This window comes from Diachasma alloeum, unplaced genomic scaffold (assembly GCF_001412515.2).
Source record: "Diachasma alloeum isolate Michigan unplaced genomic scaffold, Dall2.0 Dall_scaffold_00269, whole genome shotgun sequence".
Lineage (NCBI taxonomy): Eukaryota > Metazoa > Arthropoda > Insecta > Hymenoptera > Braconidae > Diachasma > Diachasma alloeum.
Genome location: NW_021680408.1, coordinates 997727 through 1014984, shown reverse-complemented (window position 1 = coordinate 1014984; position 17258 = coordinate 997727). Strand labels below are relative to the sequence as shown.

The following is a 17258-nucleotide window of genomic DNA, read 5'->3' as shown; positions in this document are numbered from 1 at the left end:
AGAATTTCCTATAGGATTTCCTTTAGGATGTCCTAAAGTATAGGGGACCCTATAGGATGTCCTATAGAAAATCCTATGGAGAATTCGAACATTTCCTATAGGATTTTTCTGGTGGAATTTCTAGGATTTCCTATAGGATTTTCTATAGGATTTCCTATAGAATTCACTATAGAAATTTCTATAGTGAATTCTATAGGAAATCCTATGGAGAATTCGAACATTTCCTATAGGATTTTTCTGGTGGAATTTCTAGGATTTCCTATAGAATTCACTATAGAAATTTCTATAGTGAATTCTATAGGAAATCCTATGGAGAATTCGAACATTTCCTATAGGATTTTTCTGGTGGAATTTCTAGGATTTCCTATAGAATTCACTATAGAAATTTCTATAGTGAATTCTATAGGAAATCCTATGGAGAATTCGAACATTTCCTATAGGATTTTTCTGGTGGAATTTCTAGGATTTCCTATAGGATTTTCTATAGGATTTCCTATAGAATTCACTATAGGAATTTCTATAGAAAAGAACACACAAAATTGAGACTCGAAACCAATCGGTCACAAGAGTCAGGATTAGGGTCATACATCTGATAGGAAATTCTATAGGGAATCCTATAGGAAATCCTATAGGAAATCCTGTGGGAAATCCGATAGGAAATCCTATCAAAAAAATTCTATAGGAAATCCTGTGGGAAATCCGATAGGAAATCCTATCAGAAAAATCCTATAGGAAATGTTCGAATTCTCCGTAGAATTTCCTATAGGAAATCCTATAGCATTTTTTCATACGTGTTTGGGCACGCTAAAACGTAAATTATTTATTACAAAAGTTTGACACTGATGATAGTTTGTACATTAGGTACAGAATTTTTATTTATTATTTTTAATTTTTCCAGATGTTTCAAAATTTTAATCATTTTCCTAAACTCGGAAAGTTAATTTTCGAGTTTGCGTTTCGAGTTCACACTGCTTGTTTTTTGGAATAATCAATTCACATTATCATCGGGGTAGCAACAGAAATTCTTTGCGAAATATCCATTTCGCTCTACTTTTCGCCAAATTATTCGAAACTATTCTCAATGTTTCGTTCCCTCTTTATTCTTGTATCAATGATATGTTATGTTCCAGAAATAAGGTGAATTCTCTCTAATTTCCCATGGGAATTTGGCCCCATGAGAGTCTCAAACATGAATAAATAAAATTACTACAATTTTTTTTCGATTACAAACTTTTTAATTTCCATACAGTTTTTTTTCATCAAGAAAAGTGAAAACGTTCATAAATATTCATATAAATTCATGTCATTATCAGTGGAGTCACTGAAAGTATGAAAATCACTACATCGTTAGTAATAGTCTCGAACATTATCGTGGCGGGCATTCACTGGGGCTGACGCAAGGGCCACCACCTGTCAACCTGATTAATCCCTCGTTGCAGTAGCACCCTTGGTAACACACCTAGAATCATCGAATATTTTTCATTCACAAGCCTGCTATGACGAAAAGATAATTAAATGTCTAATGAGGAGCATTTCATACTGCCGCGCAGGCCTCGATTACGGGTCGGGCACAAGTGGGTACACAGCTGCCACAAGAGTTAAAAAATTCACCCGGAGGGCACTCCTGAGCACTTATGCCTGTGGAATATAAAAAAAAAAAAATTAGTTGACAAATGTGGGGAAAAACAGTTGAATGAAAATTACTGAATAATTCAAGCAATTCTGGAGTACAATTGCGTCCTGAGTCTTTTCGACTCGAGGGGCTGGTCACTAGAGATGCAAAATGACCGTCATTTTTTAGATCGCGTCATATGACCAAAAAATGACGGTCTTGTGACGGTCATGTGACGCACAAATTTTCCAACTACATTACATTTAAATTACATTTAAATAATATAAAACAAAACAAAAATATTATACTAATACTACGTGGCCCAATATTTTGTAGAGCTCTAGGGTGAACCAACCAGTGCTCGAACGTACAAGCTCAGACTAGTTTTGACGTACATTAAAAAATATAACAAAGTAGAAAGTCGATTGGGAGATCATCGAGACTTCCTTTCCATCCCGTAGGTCATGAAAAGAAAATAATGGATATTAATCGACGATAAAATTGACAATATGATTTCAAAAAGGGGGAACTACACGGATAGAAGGATTCAGTTGCTGTTACCGAGGTTTTATAACTATTCCCACGATTCGTTATCCATTAACTCAGTAGCGAAGTGGTCAAACGGTTCAAGTCAATTTAGTCTTTAGTTGAGTTTTCCAGAAATATTTCCGAATTTAAGGGAGATAGCGGAATTTTCATAAGAACATTGTCTGGTGAGGAACTAGGAGGGTGGATGTGGGAGAAAATGTGGAGGGAGATGCTGGAAAATTAATTGTTGAGACGGATTATAAAAATCGCCGTTTATTGTGGAATCGAACCACGTCAAATAAATTCTTTGTACACTCTTTGGTATTAAATTTCACTGTTGAGTGTCTTAAAATCACTGCTAATTGTCTGCAACTTTAATAACGTTGAATCACTGATAATAATCGAAATTTAAAGCGTTTGACCACTTCGCTATTGAACTGTTAACTATTAACGAATCGTGATGATAGTTAAGAATACAGCAAAAACAAATGTTTGAATTTCACACACCTTTTGTCGACATTTTTCAGACACTAAAAAACGTCTGAATAAAGCGAAAATGTGTCTGAATTTCAGACGAACAGATGCCCAAACATGTGAATTCATGTTTGAAATTCAAACAAATTTTCATTTTATTGGTCGCCATGCGAGGGAATTGCCGCAACACGTCGTTTTATTCACCTTGCCATCGACTGGTTGACCGGAAAAATTTGAGAAAAATTGAATTCGTCAATTGAAGTATCTGGAAAATGCTAGTATTTTTTTTCAGTATTGTATCCTTAATTCTGGGAGAAAAAAAATTATTTCCAACAGGTGAACAATTTTTTCCCGCGTTAAATGAAATCGCCTGTTGCGCGACGTTGCTGGGAACTAGCTAAACGCGCCCGGGAAGTGTAGAGTGGATTCGGCAACGCTGGAGCCTAAATGACACGGCGGCACCTCCCGCGAAGGTGACAAAAGTCGAATTTTCCCGTCAGGTGACCAGACTAGGGCTAGTGTCTGAAAAATGTCTACAAAAGGTTTGTGAAATACAGACTTTCGTTTTTGCTGTGAAGCCTCGTTAATACCAACTGAATCGTCCCACCTTTTTTATCACTGTAGATATATCTTGAGTTTGTCGGTACGATATTAATAAAAATAATGCAACGTGGTGTTGTGAGACAAACGAAATTTCACGTGAGAAACTTACCGGTGATGCCGACAATTGCAACAGCAAGAATCAAGTGAAATCCGACGCGAAACATGTTCGACGTCTTTACAGAGTTCCACTGGGACGCCGCCAGCTAGTAGAAACCGATTTAATAGTCAGCCAGGAAAATAACGAATACGTGATGCGTCATACTCGATTATCAGTGTAATTTTATCTGAAGAAGGGGGAGGAAAAATACCGGCAATGGCTTGTTTATTTCCGTGTTTGGCTTTCCTTAAACCCTCAACACCTGAAAATAACGAGCAACAAAGACAATAATCAGGAATATTTGTGGATCAAATATTTGGGAAGCGTCTGTTGCAGCAACTGCTCCCCTCGCTCATTTCAGAATAATAGAAAAGATAAAAAACAAGTGGGAAATTACTCCTGTATTGTATATAGTGTAGTTATTTTTGCTAGTAAATTAGCAATATGCTTCCGAATTGCTATTTTGCACATAATTTCCTTCTATCATGTATAATTCAGTAGCGAAGTGGTAAAAGGAGATAAGTCAATTTTGACGATTGACCAGTTTTCAATCAATATCTCGGAATCTAAGGGAGATGGCAAAATTTTTGTTATAACTTTTTTTGTGGAGCCGATTGAGTGCTACAATAAATGTACTTACCAAAAGTCGCTATCTCTCTTAGATTCGGAAATATTCCTCAAAAACTTAAATGGGAGATAAGTCAACTTATCTTCGTTTACCACTTCACTACTGAATTCATTGTTTATTTCATGTTATTAAATTGAATAAGATTTCCTTTTACCAGCTCCTGGTGAGAAAAAAACTACCGACGATGTTCCCACTTTTTCGCATGGAATAATATTTTTTCATTTATTAAAAAAAAACAACCTGAAAACTATTCAATGCGTGAACAGATACAAATAAATTTGATTAGCTCCAAAAATAATTTTTAACCGGAGATACTCCCTAATATTGCTTGAATTTTGAATCTGAATGGAAAAATTTTTTTTGTTCAGCGCTTGGTTTTCTGCAGGAAAACAATGGAAACCCCTTCGTCTCACCTCCTACATTTCCTCCTCGCCCGATTATCCTTAAATATTGAATTCACCGTGAATTGGAAATTTAGATTATCAATTATTTCAGTATTTTTTAATTTCGATTAGAATATTTAAACCTTGATCAGTGTAAGTCGGAAATTCTTCTATGAAGAATGGGAAGATGATGGCTGTCCCTGTTCGAAAGCAAAAATCGATTTAGTAAAAGAAAAGTTGGAAAATTCATGGCCTCGAATTTTCGTAGAAAATGTCTCAAATGATTTTGGAATTTTGAGCGCCAATGGATCCGCAGGATCCGTCAGTCCGCTGTGCCTCACGCGGCGATTGTTGACACTACGAAAATAGTGGAATTCCTCGAAAAACACTGAAGTAGATACAGTCTGTTTTAGGTGTGTCCGGTGTGTCATTTTGACACAAGATCAACATAAACTCATTCGTCCAGGACATTGCGTCAACCTTACGGAATTAATGTGATATGATCCTGTCTCTAAATCTCAGCGAGATAACAATTTTTTCACGTAATTATCTTATTATTGTTTACGTTCGTGGGAAGGGAAACTATATATTAAGCTCGCTTCTCTGCTTGTTATCAATACTATCTGTCCTATTTACGTTTCACAGGAACAATCTTGATCATCTGTTTCCTTGGATTTCTTAGGGGAGCACAAGCTCATGAAAAAATGATATCCAGTGCCAACACTGAGACTTTCCTGAGGGAGGCTGAGGCTTGTCGAGTGTTTTCATCTACTTTTTATAGAGTAACGTTTTTTGTGGTTTTTGGAAATTTATTTCTCAAGCGGAAATTTGTTTCATTGATTTATCAATTATTATGACTAATGACGAAGTGACGATTTAATGATGGGTAAATGGGAACGATTATTTATCGAACACAGATAAGAGCTTCCGTCATGTTTTAAAAAATTTAATCGAAAAAGCACTTTTTTGTAAATTAATTTAGCACTTTTTTCAAGAAATTTTACCAAATTTCTATTGGAACTCTATAAGAGTTCGATTGATTTTTGCGTGCCAATGCTATTGAAGATTGGGGAACTTTTTCAACGATACCTACAGAATTTTTTTCAAGTTTTTTCCACTGTATTTTCATTATTTTCTCATAATAAAATTCAGAAAAAAAGTTTAGGAAAATTCATATTCCAGAAAAAATTCATGTCTTTTGAAAAATCCCAGCAGAATAAGTTATAAAGAGATGTCAACATCTACAGACTTTTTTTTCTATAAAAATATATCTATTGAAAAACGTACAGCAGAGTTACGCAATTTTTAATAGAATTGGCGCAATCAAAATTGTATTTTTTAATTTAAAAAATACCGTTTTTTATTTCTATTGAAATAAAGTTTCGATAGAAATTTAATCCAATTTTTTACAGAAAGCGCCATCGGTTTTCTATTCTGTCGTGAATTGGTAAACTACGATAAGTGCATTTCTTCGAAAATTCGTTTTTTTTTGTTACATCAGTTCCCAGCAATTTGTGGAAGCAGTTTGGCAAAATGATTTTTTTCGAAAAGATACACTTATCCTAGTTTACGAATTCACCACTGTATTAAAGTTTTGCATACGTGATCTCATTCATTTATTTATTTTTTCAAGATTGTAGGTGAACAGTTGAAAGATTCAAATATTGTTTCATCACCCTTGAGTGTCCACATACTATTGTCATATCTCACTCATGGAGCCAAAGGACGCACCGCCGAGGAATTGATAACTGGTCTCAGCATAACTGATATTGAGCGATGGCACATCGGTTACAAGAGCCTCATTTCTTCATTGAATGTGAGATAAATTTCAAATTATTCAGTCGTCCCATTAGTCAAGACTGATATATTGATTTTATATTTTTATTGAATATTTTTTCTGAGTTTTGTCTAGTCTGGCCAAAAACTCCCGAAATAAACTCTTGAAATTTCTTTTCAAGTTGAGTTCTCAAAGTCCCAACTTTAGACTATTAGAATTCAGTAGTGAAGTGGTAAACGGAGATAAGTCGACTCATCTCCCAGTTGAGTTTTTGAGGAGTATTTCCGAATCTAACGAAGATAGCGAAATTTTCATAATTACATTTGTTGTAGCACTCAATCGGCTCCACAAAAAAGGTTATAACAAAAATTTTGCTATCTTCCTTAAATTCCGAGATATTGATTGAAAACTGGTCAATAGTCATATTTACTCATCTCCTTTTACCACTTCGCTACTGAATTTAAGTAGCCTTTTTTAAAAATCTCAAGCTCAGATTTTTTTCAATTTCAAAAATGTAAAAATCTCAATTTGAGACTTTCAAAAGTCTCAATCTGAGCTCATACGTCTCAAAATGAACATTTTTTTACATGTTCGCAATGAAGTTGATCTTAAATCACTAAAATTTGCAGGGACCAGCAAAAGCCGACCTCCTCATAGCCAACTCAGTATTCCTCCAAAATAACGTTGACTTACTCCCAAACTTCTCATCAATTGGAACAGATTTCTACGACTTCACTGTTGCGAAGCTCGACTTCACGAATGGGGTTGATTCAGCAGGACAGATAAACAGCTGGGCAATGAAGCAGACAAACGATAAAATAAAAAATATCATTAGTGCAGGTGAGGCTCAAACACCTTGTGAATGACCTTAATCATTTTTTCCTATCTCCTGTTTTTTTCTTTTTCTCGGTTCCCCTTTAGACGACATAACTGATGATACTCAGATGATCCTCGCAAATGCAATTTACTTTAAAGGCTCTTGGCAATTTCCCTTTGACGTTGAGAAAACGACTCCTAAGAATTTTTATCTGACTAAAGATGTTGTTAAGAGAGTTGCTACGATGAGCCAGAAAAAACGCTTTCGACATGGTGATCTTCCAGAGCTTAAAGCTAGATACATCGAAATCCCATACACCGTAATAATCCTGTCTATTTATTATTTTTGGATTAATTCAGCATGGAGTGGTAAAAGGAGTTGAAGTAGTGTGAATACTTTGATTTCCAAAAATTATAGGCCCGGTAGCACCAAGTCCTGTTGTCCAAATAAACCCCAGGGGGAAATTTATCCTGGGGGTCGTAATTTTTCAATATTTGACCCGAAGAATAATTTTTTATTTATCCTGTAGCCCCATTTGAATTAACACTGATTTAACCTTGAAATTAAATTTGATTTTTGTTGCTGGAATAAATTTGAGATACTCTCCCGGGTAAAATAATCCATCGAACATCCAAATTTACTTTTTTTCTTATCTGACGTTTTTGTTATCCGGAGCTGGTGCAACCGGGCCATAATCTGAAATAAATTTTGAATAGAACACGGATGAAAAAATTTATGGAAAAAACCTAGCGAATTGGTTATTATATTCTATTGGATTTCTATTGAACTTTTTGTTAGTTCAATAGAAAATATTGAATAGAAAAAATCAACAGAATTCTATTTTTCTATATAACTCATTTTATTGAGATATTCTCTATAGATTTTCCTCGGCTCGAACTTCCCAAGTTTTTTTTTGTTTGATTTTCTAGATGAGAAGGAAAAAAAATAGAATGAAAAAACTTCAGGCAATTCTATAGAACTCCCTCGCCTCAAAGCCTTTTTAGTCTGAAGAATAAGTTATATAGAAAAAATTCTATTGACTTTTCTATTGAACATTCCAATAGAATTGACTAAAAACTAATAGAAAGTTCAGTAGAATTTTCTAACGAATTTGCTAGATTTTTTTATTAAACTGATTTCGTTTCATCACTCCATGACTGATTTGAAAATAACGTTTTTACCAAACTAAATTATGCAAACATACCAATTATGGAAGTCGTATGATAATTAGCTTGATCGATAATTGTACTTTGATTGAAGGATAATAATCTAAGCATGGTGATTGTGCTTCCAACGGAGATCGATGGTCTATCTTACTTGGAGAAAAATTTCAACTGGAACCTGGTATTGACCGCTGATCACACTCAGAAAGAGACGATTCTTAATTTACCAAAGTTCATAGTGGAATCTACAATCAATTTGAAGGAGATACTTCAAAAAGTGAGTCTTCACCCAGAGAAATAATTTATTTGGATTGAGTGAATTTTATTAGTTCATTTAATTTTGAACAAATTCTATGGCTAAATGAACTTGTAAATTAATTAATTAGTACATTAATCAATTTTAAGGGATCGCGCCGAAATTTCGAAATCGCTGGTGCCTTCGTCTATCGTGATGAGTTTACTATTTTAGTTTTAAATGTACAAAAGTGAGAAAGAATTAGGTTTTGACTTTTTCATTGCTTATAAAAGGGTTTAAGGGTTCCCCTGACACAATTTAACTCAACCGATTGAGTTGAATTTTGTTACAACGTACACAATATGTACACAAATATAACTGAATGAGTTTTTTGAAAATGTGTATTTTTGATTTTTGGGATTTTTTTTCTCAAAATTGGCTGACATGGCAATTTTTAAAAATGAGTAATATCCAACTACATCATAACATCATTGAATTGCACTTTTTTCCGATTTTTGTCGAATCATTTATTCAGAATATAATGAGGAAAATGATGACAAAAATCGGAAAAAATTCATATTTCGATTTCGAGGCTTATTTAGTTATATTCAACTAAAAATTAAAGTCAAGCGATTGAGAATTGCGTCATGAGGAAACTTCGAATTCCTTTTTCATACGATTAAAAAGTTTTCATTGAAAAAATATCAATTCAGGGGAAGTTATTTGATTCGAATATTCCATTTCACTGGGTGTGAGAGAAATAATTAATTGTTTCGTCCTCTTTTCATCAGATCGGATTCTTAGCAATGTTCGAAGACATTGCTGATCTCTCCGGCATTGCAACTGTACCTCTGAAAGTCAGTAAAGTACTGCAGAAAGCTTTCATCGAGGTGAACGAATTCGGGACAGAGGCAGCAGCTGTTACAGGTAATTGAAAATTTAAAGAAATTGATGGTGTAATGGAATAGATTGCTCTAGATTTACTACTTAATTGAATTGATGCAGTGATGCATTGATGCATTTTTTTCTCTCCAATAAAATTATCAAACATGAAAATTTCCTCTTCTCAACTTCACGTATGAAAAAATTTAATAGAAAAAATTGAATTCCAAATGGACTTTGTATTAGTTTTTGAGTGATTCTATTAAAATATTCAATAGAAATTATTCTATTGAAAAAGTCAATAGAATTCAATTTTTCTATAAGGGAGGTTGGGGTAAAACGGACACTTTTGACTATTTTTTTAATGTTAATGAGGGATTGAAATGTTGATAAAATTTAATAATTTTTTTCTCAATACAAAGAACAATTCTTTCCCTTTGTGACGAGCCTCAACTGAGCTCAATTGATCAATTTGTTTCTGAGTTATGAATGGTTAAATAAAAGTGTCCGTTTTACCCCACCCTCCCCTACAACGTCTTCTATTAAGATATTTTCTATAGAATTTCGTCGGCTCAAATTTTTACAAGATTTTTCGTTTGATTTTCTTGATGAAAATAAATAAAAAATAAAATGGAAAAAACAGAGAAAATTGAAAGAATAACAAAATGTAATTAATTGGCTGATGGTTATCGCCAATATCCATGTATCTCCTGGGAGAAGTTGAAGAGAGATTAATTGACAATGTTGAAATTTTGAGAAAAAATACGAAAAATGAAATAAATAAAAAATCATAAAAATTCCAACGAGTGAATGTTCATTCTTTATGATAAGATATTTCCTAGTTAAAAATATCTATTTTGGTATAAAATAATTGTTCACCCACAGTTGCACAAATAAGATTGAGAAGAATGGTCCACGAGCCAGATGAATTCAACGTTGATCGCCCCTTCATGATGGCAATTCGCCACAAACCCAGTGACATTCCCCTCTTCATCGGCAGCGTTCGTGATATTGGCGAAGCTATCCCCAAAGATGAGCTCTAACTCACCACCGCATCTATTCTCCACCACAACAGATCCATTTTATAATATTTTCATGTGAACAACAATACAAATCAATAAAGTTGATTTTTCTATCACAATTTGATATTTATTCTTTCCACATCTCAATATCAATTGCAATATCAAATAACAACTGAGTTTATTAGCACTGGGTGGAATAGAATCTTCAGTTAACATTAGTAATTTCACGGATAAGCGTTTAATTTACAATAGATTACGATCTGTCTATGTGGGGTTCATTTGGCGGAATCTAGGAATTCCTTCAGCTGCTGGGGTTCAACGATTGGTAAAGAACAAGTTCGATGACGACAGACAAATATCGTTGCTCTGCCGTTGTGGGGTTTCATTTTGAGAACGAGCTCATTTTTTCGGGATATTATCGAGTCAGAATCGTCTGGATCGATTAGAAGTAGCACTTTCGATGGAATTAGGCGATCTCGGATTACGTCCAGAAGTTCTTGGGTGTCTTTAGCATCTTTCTTTCCTGCTATGTACAACTAGAAGCATAAAGAGCGTAATTATGACTTCCATTCATAATTATGATTAATTTTTATTTTTCATTTTTTTTCAGTTTCATTCATAATTATGATGAATGGATGAATGATTCATTTCCATTACTATATGACTTTACACTATATACAGTTGAAGTATATTGTCGGTCGTTATGCGCACGTTATATAAAATGCAGATAGAAAACAATTAGTTTAGTAATTAGCGGTTGCGACACAGTTTCATAATTATGACTAATTTTAATTAGTTTGATTAAAAAATAAATTCCACAAGATTTTATCACGCACAAAAAAATTAATAGAAAAACCTAGGGAGTTCGTTAGAAAATTCTATTGAATTTCTATTCAACTTTCTATTAGTTTTTGGCCGATTCTATTGAAATATTCAAAAGAAATCCATTAGAATTGTTTAGCGAATTCGCTAGGTTTTTCTATTAAAATTTTCCATCCGTGATTTTCAAATTTGTTGGATATCTGCTGAATTGGTTCCAACGAGGAAACAAAACAAAAGCAGTGAAAAAACCCATATTGAAAATCTATTGAAAATTCTATTAGTTTTACGTAAACTTTATTGAGCAATTTTTTTAAATAGAAAATGTCCAATAGAAGTAAAATTTGATTTTTCTACAGAAATTTCCCGACATGAATCGTTTTTTCACTCTTTTTTTCTCTTTTCATTAGAAAAAATGAATCAAAAAAGGTTCGAAAATTTGAGCGGGGGAATTTCAACATGAAAAATATATCAACAGAATAGAAAAACCCAATCCTATGAAATATTTTACAGAAACTATTTTCTCTTGAAAAAAAACGCGGAAAATGCGGAATTTTTCAATAGAATCGACCAAAAACGAATGGAAAATTCAATAAAATGTGCCAGCGAATTTGCGAGGTCCTTCGATGAATATTTTTCATTTGTGTAATTATTGAGAATGAATGAGTGAATTAACTCGCCCCAGACAATCTCTTGTAATAGTGTTTTACAAGATCACTCACCTGAGTTGTAGCATCATGATAATGGAGCAAAGCACAGACTAGTTCCGGCAGGGCCACTGGAATTCTCGTTAAAGTGTCAGAGAAGAATCTGAAGATCGCCTCAGCCTTTTCGTTGAAATCTTTGCGATCCAACAACGAAGCTAAGCGTAACAGATTATTAGCAGCTACTGAGTTGCTTGAGGGCTCTGCTCCATCGTGTTCTGTGAAAGGGAATTGCCTTGTCTCCGTAAATAGCCCCATTAAGGCCCGGATGGATTATCATAATGATTATCACGATCACAATGATTATCATGATCATAATCCACCAGCTATGGAAAATTCAAGGGGTATTAAATAAAAATACGGGGAATTTCTATAATAATTACATATCCATACGTGAAAAATTCACGTGCTATCTAATAAAATTTCTAGTGCCAACACTGCAATTTTCCTTAAAGATTTCTTACATTTCAACCCTATTTATGCCCTCAAAGAACCAACAAGTAGGGAATTGCTTTCGTCACGACATAGTCCATATATTTTTGTTAATAAATTAGCAATTTGCTTCAGAATGAAATTTTTATGACGATGTCTTTTAAATGGAATTCATTGATTTATTGAATTCAACATTGCCACAATATCGGTAGCCAACATTGCCCCAACGTTGGTAGCCAACATTGCCCCAACATTGACAGTCAACATTGTCCCAACATTGCACCAACGTTGTTCTAACTTTGGTAGCCAACATTGCCCCAACATTGACCGCCAACATTGTCCCAATATTGGCAGCCAACATGGCCCCAACGTTGTTCTAACGCTGGTAGCCAACACTGTCCCAACATTGGCAGTCAATATTGCCCCAACGTTGCTCTAACGTCGGTAGCCACCCTTGCCCCAACATTGCTCTCTGAATATTGCATTTAAAATAAATGTTTTCAACAACAGATAATACTATCAATCTCATGATCGAATTCGGCCAAGATGGCATTAGGAATAATATTGAAAATCCCAATTGGATTCATTTGAACAATAATTTTTTCAGTAATCGTCGAAAAATGATCGGCCACACCCACATACATAAATACATCCTGCCTGCCACGGCAAAATTACTTATCCTGCCCCAAAAAATTATAATTTTCAGATTTGACGAGCACAATGCTCCCACTTGGACTCTAAAACTCACCATCCTTCAGCCGCAGAATGATATTCCTCTCCCCCTTCGTAGTATTGAAATACCCGCCTCCCTCGGCATCCCAAAACAGCTCATCCTGGACATCCTGGAGTTCCTCAGCGAGCGCCAGCCAGTGTGGATCCAGCGTAGAAGTATACAAATCAACGAGTCCCTGCACCATGAAGGCGTAATCCCCGTGGAACCCGTTGATAGGAACCCCCGGCTGAGTGATAACATCGTTATCTCCCCTGTAGCAGCTCCTCAGAAGAATCCTCTTACCCTCATCAAACAGATACTTCTCGACAAACCTTGCTGCGTCCACCGCATACTGAATGTAATCCTTGTTCCTCGTGGCAGCCCCAGCGTACGACAATCCACTGATCATCAGCCCGTTCCACGCAGTGACGATCTTGTCATCCAGATGAGGCCTCGGTCTCTTGGACCGCTCTTCAAACAATATCCTATTCGCGTCGCTCAAGTGTCCCTTCAACTCGTCAACACTCAACTCGAAATGCTCAGCAGTTTTCTCCAACCCCCCGTAGACAATCAGAACATTCTTCCCGGTCAGTTCATTGTGCGGGTCCTGATGCTTCTCCAAATTCCCGTTCTTCCTCACCCCGTAATGATACCCGTAAACATCGCTCAACCGTACCTTATCCTTGATCTTCTTATCCAGAAGGTGATCAATCTCCTCGGCAGTCCACACGTAGAAAGCCCCTTCCTTCTTCCCCTTGGCGTCAGCCGAAGGCAGGGAGTCGGCGTCTTCAGCGCTGTAGTAACCCCCCTCCTTGTGCCTAAGCTCCCTCGTGACGTAGGTCACAATGTCGTCGATGATTTCCGCGTAAAACTCGTCCTTGGTCGCAACGAAAGCGTTTGAGTACGATCTCAGGAGTTGGCCCTGGTCATACAGCATCTTCTCGAAGTGCGGCACGTGCCACTTACCGTCGACCGAGTACCGCGAGAAGCCTTGACCAACGTGATCGTGGATTCCACCCCTCGCCATCTTCTTCAGGGTTTTCACGCACATGCTCAGGCATTGCTTGCCGAGGTCGCTTTTACGGTCTCGCGCGTACATGTGGAAGAGGAGGTTCAGGTTGACAGGCTGGGGGAACTTCGGGGCCTCGGAGAAGCCGCCGAATTCTGGGTCGAAGGAGCGGACTAGCTGCTGAACGCATTTGTTGCCGCAGTCGGCGGGCGGCGGGGGCGATCCGGAGAGCTTTTCTCCTTTGCTCGATTGCTCCAGGATCTCGAGGATCGTGGAGCCAGAGCGGATCAGATCTTGCTTGTTCTCCAGCCACTTTTGGGCGATCGACAGAAGGACTCTTTCGAAACTGGGCTGGCCGTACTTGTCCACCGGAGGGAAGTACGTTCCTCCCATCACTGGGATCAGGGTCGGCGTCAGGAAGACACTCATCGGCCAGCCGCCGTGGCCGTAGATGTTCTGGACAAAGGTCATGTAGATCTTGTCGATGTCCGGTCGCTCCTCGCGGTCGACCTTTATGTTCACGAAGTAACGGTTCATTATCTTCGCGATGTCCTCGTTCTCGAAGGACTCGCGCTCCATGACGTGACACCAGTGACACGTGGAGTAGCCGACGGAGAGGAAGATGAGCTTGTCCTCGCGTTTCGCTTTCTCGAGGGCCTCGTCGCCCCAGGGGTACCAGTCCACTGGGTTCGAGGCGTGCTGGAGGAGGTACGGGGACTTCTCCAGGGCCAGCTTGTTCCGGTGGGGCGGGGGCTGGGGGCGCGAGGATGATGCCATTGTTAAGGCGGGGGGCAGGGTGTAGTCTACTCTGAAATTCAGGCAGTTCGAGGGAGGTGGACATTAGTTTCCAGTGGATTTTATCGTGGATATGTCATGGTTTCAATATGGGGTTTTTTTAGAAACGGTCCTTAGGTGCAGCGCCATCTATCGGAATTCTAGAAAATTCTAGACATTTCGAGGTAATTCGTTTAGTGATAACAAGGATTTTGAGTGAAAAACCGAAAAATGGAAATATCTCGAAAACTTTGTACGAACGGGTATGCATGTTTTGATTGACTGAGATAGAAGACATCGAGACGAATATTTTGAAGGAAAAAAAATTGAAATCGGTCGAGTAGTTTTTGACATATTTGCGAAAAACAATTTAGAAACAAATGGCGATTTCTCAAAAACGGCAGGAATCGATTGGGCTGAAATTTAGCACAGACTTAGTTCTCGTCGCTATCTATAATCTGACAGAATTTCAGATTTTTTGGAATCATTTTAGCCCTTTAATTCTTCAATTTTCGAAAAGTTGACCACCAGGTGGACATCCGCACATCCACACAAGGTTGTCAAACTTCGTATTTTTACGTTTCAGACTATTCTCCATAATTTCCAAGCAGAATTAGGGAATCTAAAAATCGAACAATTTTTAACAGAGCAAAAGGATTTTTTAAATCTTCGTTTAATGATAACAAGGATTTTGAGTGAAAAACCGAAAAATGGAAATATCTCAAAAACTTTGTACGAACGGGTATACATGTTTTGATTGACTGAGATAGAAGACATCGAGACGAATATTTTGAAGGAAAAAAAATTGAAATCGGTCAAGTAGTTTTTGACATATTTGCGAAAAACAATTTAGAAACAAATGGCGATTTCTCAAAAACGTCTGGATCGATTAGGCTGAAATTTAGCACAGAGTTAGTTCTCGTCACTACCTATAATCTGACAGAATTTCAGATTTTTTGGAGTCATTTTAGTCCTTTAATTCTTCAATTTTCTAAAAGTTGACCACCAGGTGGACATTCACACATCCACACAAGGTGCGGTCAAACTTCGTATTTTTACATTTCAGATCATTCTACATAACTTCCAAGCAGAATTAGGAAATCTAAAAATCGAACGACAACAATCCTTCCATCTGGAAGCAAAAACAAAATAATCGCTCGAGAAAATAAAGTATTGGCTTCAGCAGAATGCGAAAAGAGTCTGAAACCTATCAGCTCAGAATTCTTATCATTCTGCATGATAAAGCATAAACATTAATTGGCCTGAATGCTCATGAGATTTCACAACTACCTTTTGCTCCCAGCTGATAACACCGTTCCGCGATACACCCCAAGTCTCTTACGTGCGCTGTAAATATGGGATGACTCTGATAGACAGCGAGTTGCTGAAATGACAAAGCATCTCACACAAATCATACCATCAATTTCCCCGGTTTTCACGATAAGTTACATAAACATATCAGCTATTCCCCTTATCTCACACACAGAATGACAAGTCCCATATGACCATTGTTGCTATGTACATGAGCACATTCAGTACATAAATAGATTACGATGGAGTGTCATTAACCATCACCTGGTGGACCAATGACGATCGCACAGTCCCTCCTCGTTCACCCAGTAACTGGTTTACTCGGTTATTAAAAAGGATGGAATTTATGGTTTATTAGTGATCAAACAGACGGCGGAGTCGTCCGGCGTTTCACTTTCATTTTCACTTCACATGACACTCAATGACCTAACCTCTTGATCCCACGAGTCTCCCCGCGATTCCGTGAAGAATTCCAACAATTCAATCCGCAAGATTCGAGATTTATTGAATTTACGGGGATTATTGATGATTCGCGGAAGAATCTAACGGTTCTCGCACTCTTTTTACTCTATTTTTCGGTTTATATAAACGTTTTTTCGAGTGGGGTGACATCTAGTTATCTTTTTATGCAGTCTATGCACATACATAAGGGCTACTCTACAATAAAGGGTAGTCGGACAGTTTTTCCCCGGACAAAATTTCCCGGATAAAATCTCCCTGAAAAAAATTTCCCCGGACAAAATCTCCCCGGTACGAAATTGGTCATATGACGCGATCTAAAAAATGACGGTCATTTTGCATCTCTAGTATCAATGTCTCCCGTGCCGGTTCCGTTCCCGGGCGACCGGATACCTCTCTATTGTAGAGTAGCCCTAAAGATTTGAGGCGTGTGTGGTGTGTGTACACGTGTGTGAGATCCGATCAATTAGCCCCTCATGTATAGATATTCCAAATTTTTATTTTTTTCCTCATTGAAGTAGTTTTGAAGAAAATTGCGAGCTAATAAAAAACATTTCCTAGTCAGTACTTTTTTTAAAATAAATTTTTGAAAAATCACCCCTCAAAAAAAAAGCGTTATCCCCCCTATTTCATTATTTCCAAAAAATTTTGTCACCAATCGGTCGCAAATTGTTTGAAGTTTTTGCGAGTTAAGAAAAAATCGTCAATGCACTCCTATTATTGTGTAAATTAACAATTCCAATTTCAACTGAAAACCAGAGTTGATGACCAGAATTTGTAGCAGAGATGTCAGACAAGATATGAATGTTTTTTTTGG

The 17258-nt window shown here is 36.9% G+C and overlaps 3 protein-coding genes across 4 annotated transcripts; 1 reads left to right on the top strand and 2 right to left on the bottom strand.

Moving 5' to 3' along the window:
- Nucleotides 1–1218: 1218 nt before the first annotated feature.
- LOC107037701 (chymotrypsin inhibitor) lies at nt 1219–3464 on the bottom strand. The gene is made up of 3 exons (XM_015256381.2): nt 3327–3464; nt 1541–1638; nt 1219–1459 (listed from the first exon to the last, which is right to left on the bottom strand). The coding sequence occupies exons 1-3, from the start codon at nt 3379–3381 to the stop codon at nt 1367–1369; spliced, it is 246 nt and encodes an 81-aa protein (XP_015111867.1). The 5' UTR covers nt 3382–3464; the 3' UTR covers nt 1219–1366.
- Nucleotides 3465–4680: 1216 nt separating this feature from the next.
- LOC107037700 (leukocyte elastase inhibitor) lies at nt 4681–10340 on the top strand. Its single transcript, XM_015256380.2, has 8 exons — nt 4681–4867; nt 4971–5107; nt 5959–6141; nt 6732–6942; nt 7024–7238; nt 8180–8359; nt 9109–9244; nt 10085–10340. Exons 1-8 carry the CDS (start codon nt 4825–4827, stop codon nt 10240–10242), a joined length of 1263 nt encoding a protein of 420 aa, XP_015111866.1. The 5' UTR covers nt 4681–4824; the 3' UTR covers nt 10243–10340.
- LOC107037699 (spermatogenesis-associated protein 20) lies at nt 10323–16593 on the bottom strand. 2 transcript variants are annotated; one of them, XM_015256378.1, is made up of 4 exons: nt 15962–16593; nt 12925–14705; nt 11763–11962; nt 10323–10757 (listed from the first exon to the last, which is right to left on the bottom strand). In XM_015256378.1, exons 1-4 carry the CDS (start codon nt 16084–16086, stop codon nt 10497–10499), a joined length of 2367 nt encoding a protein of 788 aa, XP_015111864.1. In that variant the 5' UTR covers nt 16087–16593; the 3' UTR covers nt 10323–10496. The 2 variants fall into 2 exon arrangements, with proteins under 2 accessions (XP_015111864.1, XP_015111865.1); XM_015256379.2 differs by having other exon boundaries at nt 16247–16592.
- Nucleotides 16594–17258: the final 665 nt, after the last annotated feature.

What these genes read in the sequence shown, in the direction of transcription:
- LOC107037701 (XM_015256381.2), bottom strand. Translation starts at nt 3,381, where the DNA reads ATGTTTCGCGTCGGATTTCACTTGATTCTTGCTGTTGCAATTGTCGGC. An exon ending in TGCAATTGTCGGCATCACCG is followed by an intron (nt 1,639 to 3,326) that starts GTAAGTTTCTCA and finishes TATATTCCACAG; the next exon opens with GCATAAGTGCTCAGGAGTGC. An exon ending in TAATCGAGGCCTGCGCGGCA is followed by an intron (nt 1,460 to 1,540) that starts GTATGAAATGCT and finishes CGATGATTCTAG; the next exon opens with GTGTGTTACCAAGGGTGCTA.
- LOC107037700 (XM_015256380.2), top strand. Translation starts at nt 4,825, where the DNA reads ATGATCCTGTCTCTAAATCTCAGCGAGATAACAATTTTTTCAC. An exon ending in TTTCATCTACTTTTTATAGA is followed by an intron (nt 5,108 to 5,958) that starts GTAACGTTTTTT and finishes TATTTTTTCAAG; the next exon opens with ATTGTAGGTGAACAGTTGAA. An exon ending in AGAGGCAGCAGCTGTTACAG is followed by an intron (nt 9,245 to 10,084) that starts GTAATTGAAAAT and finishes GTTCACCCACAG; the next exon opens with TTGCACAAATAAGATTGAGA.
- LOC107037699 (XM_015256378.1), bottom strand. Translation starts at nt 16,086, where the DNA reads ATGATTTGTGTGAGATGCTTTGTCATTTCAGCAACTCGCTGTCTATCA. An exon ending in TTATCAGCTGGGAGCAAAAG is followed by an intron (nt 14,706 to 15,961) that starts GTAGTTGTGAAA and finishes CCTGAATTTCAG; the next exon opens with AGTAGACTACACCCTGCCCC. An exon ending in ATCATGATGCTACAACTCAG is followed by an intron (nt 10,758 to 11,762) that starts GTGAGTGATCTT and finishes TTATGCTTCTAG; the next exon opens with TTGTACATAGCAGGAAAGAA.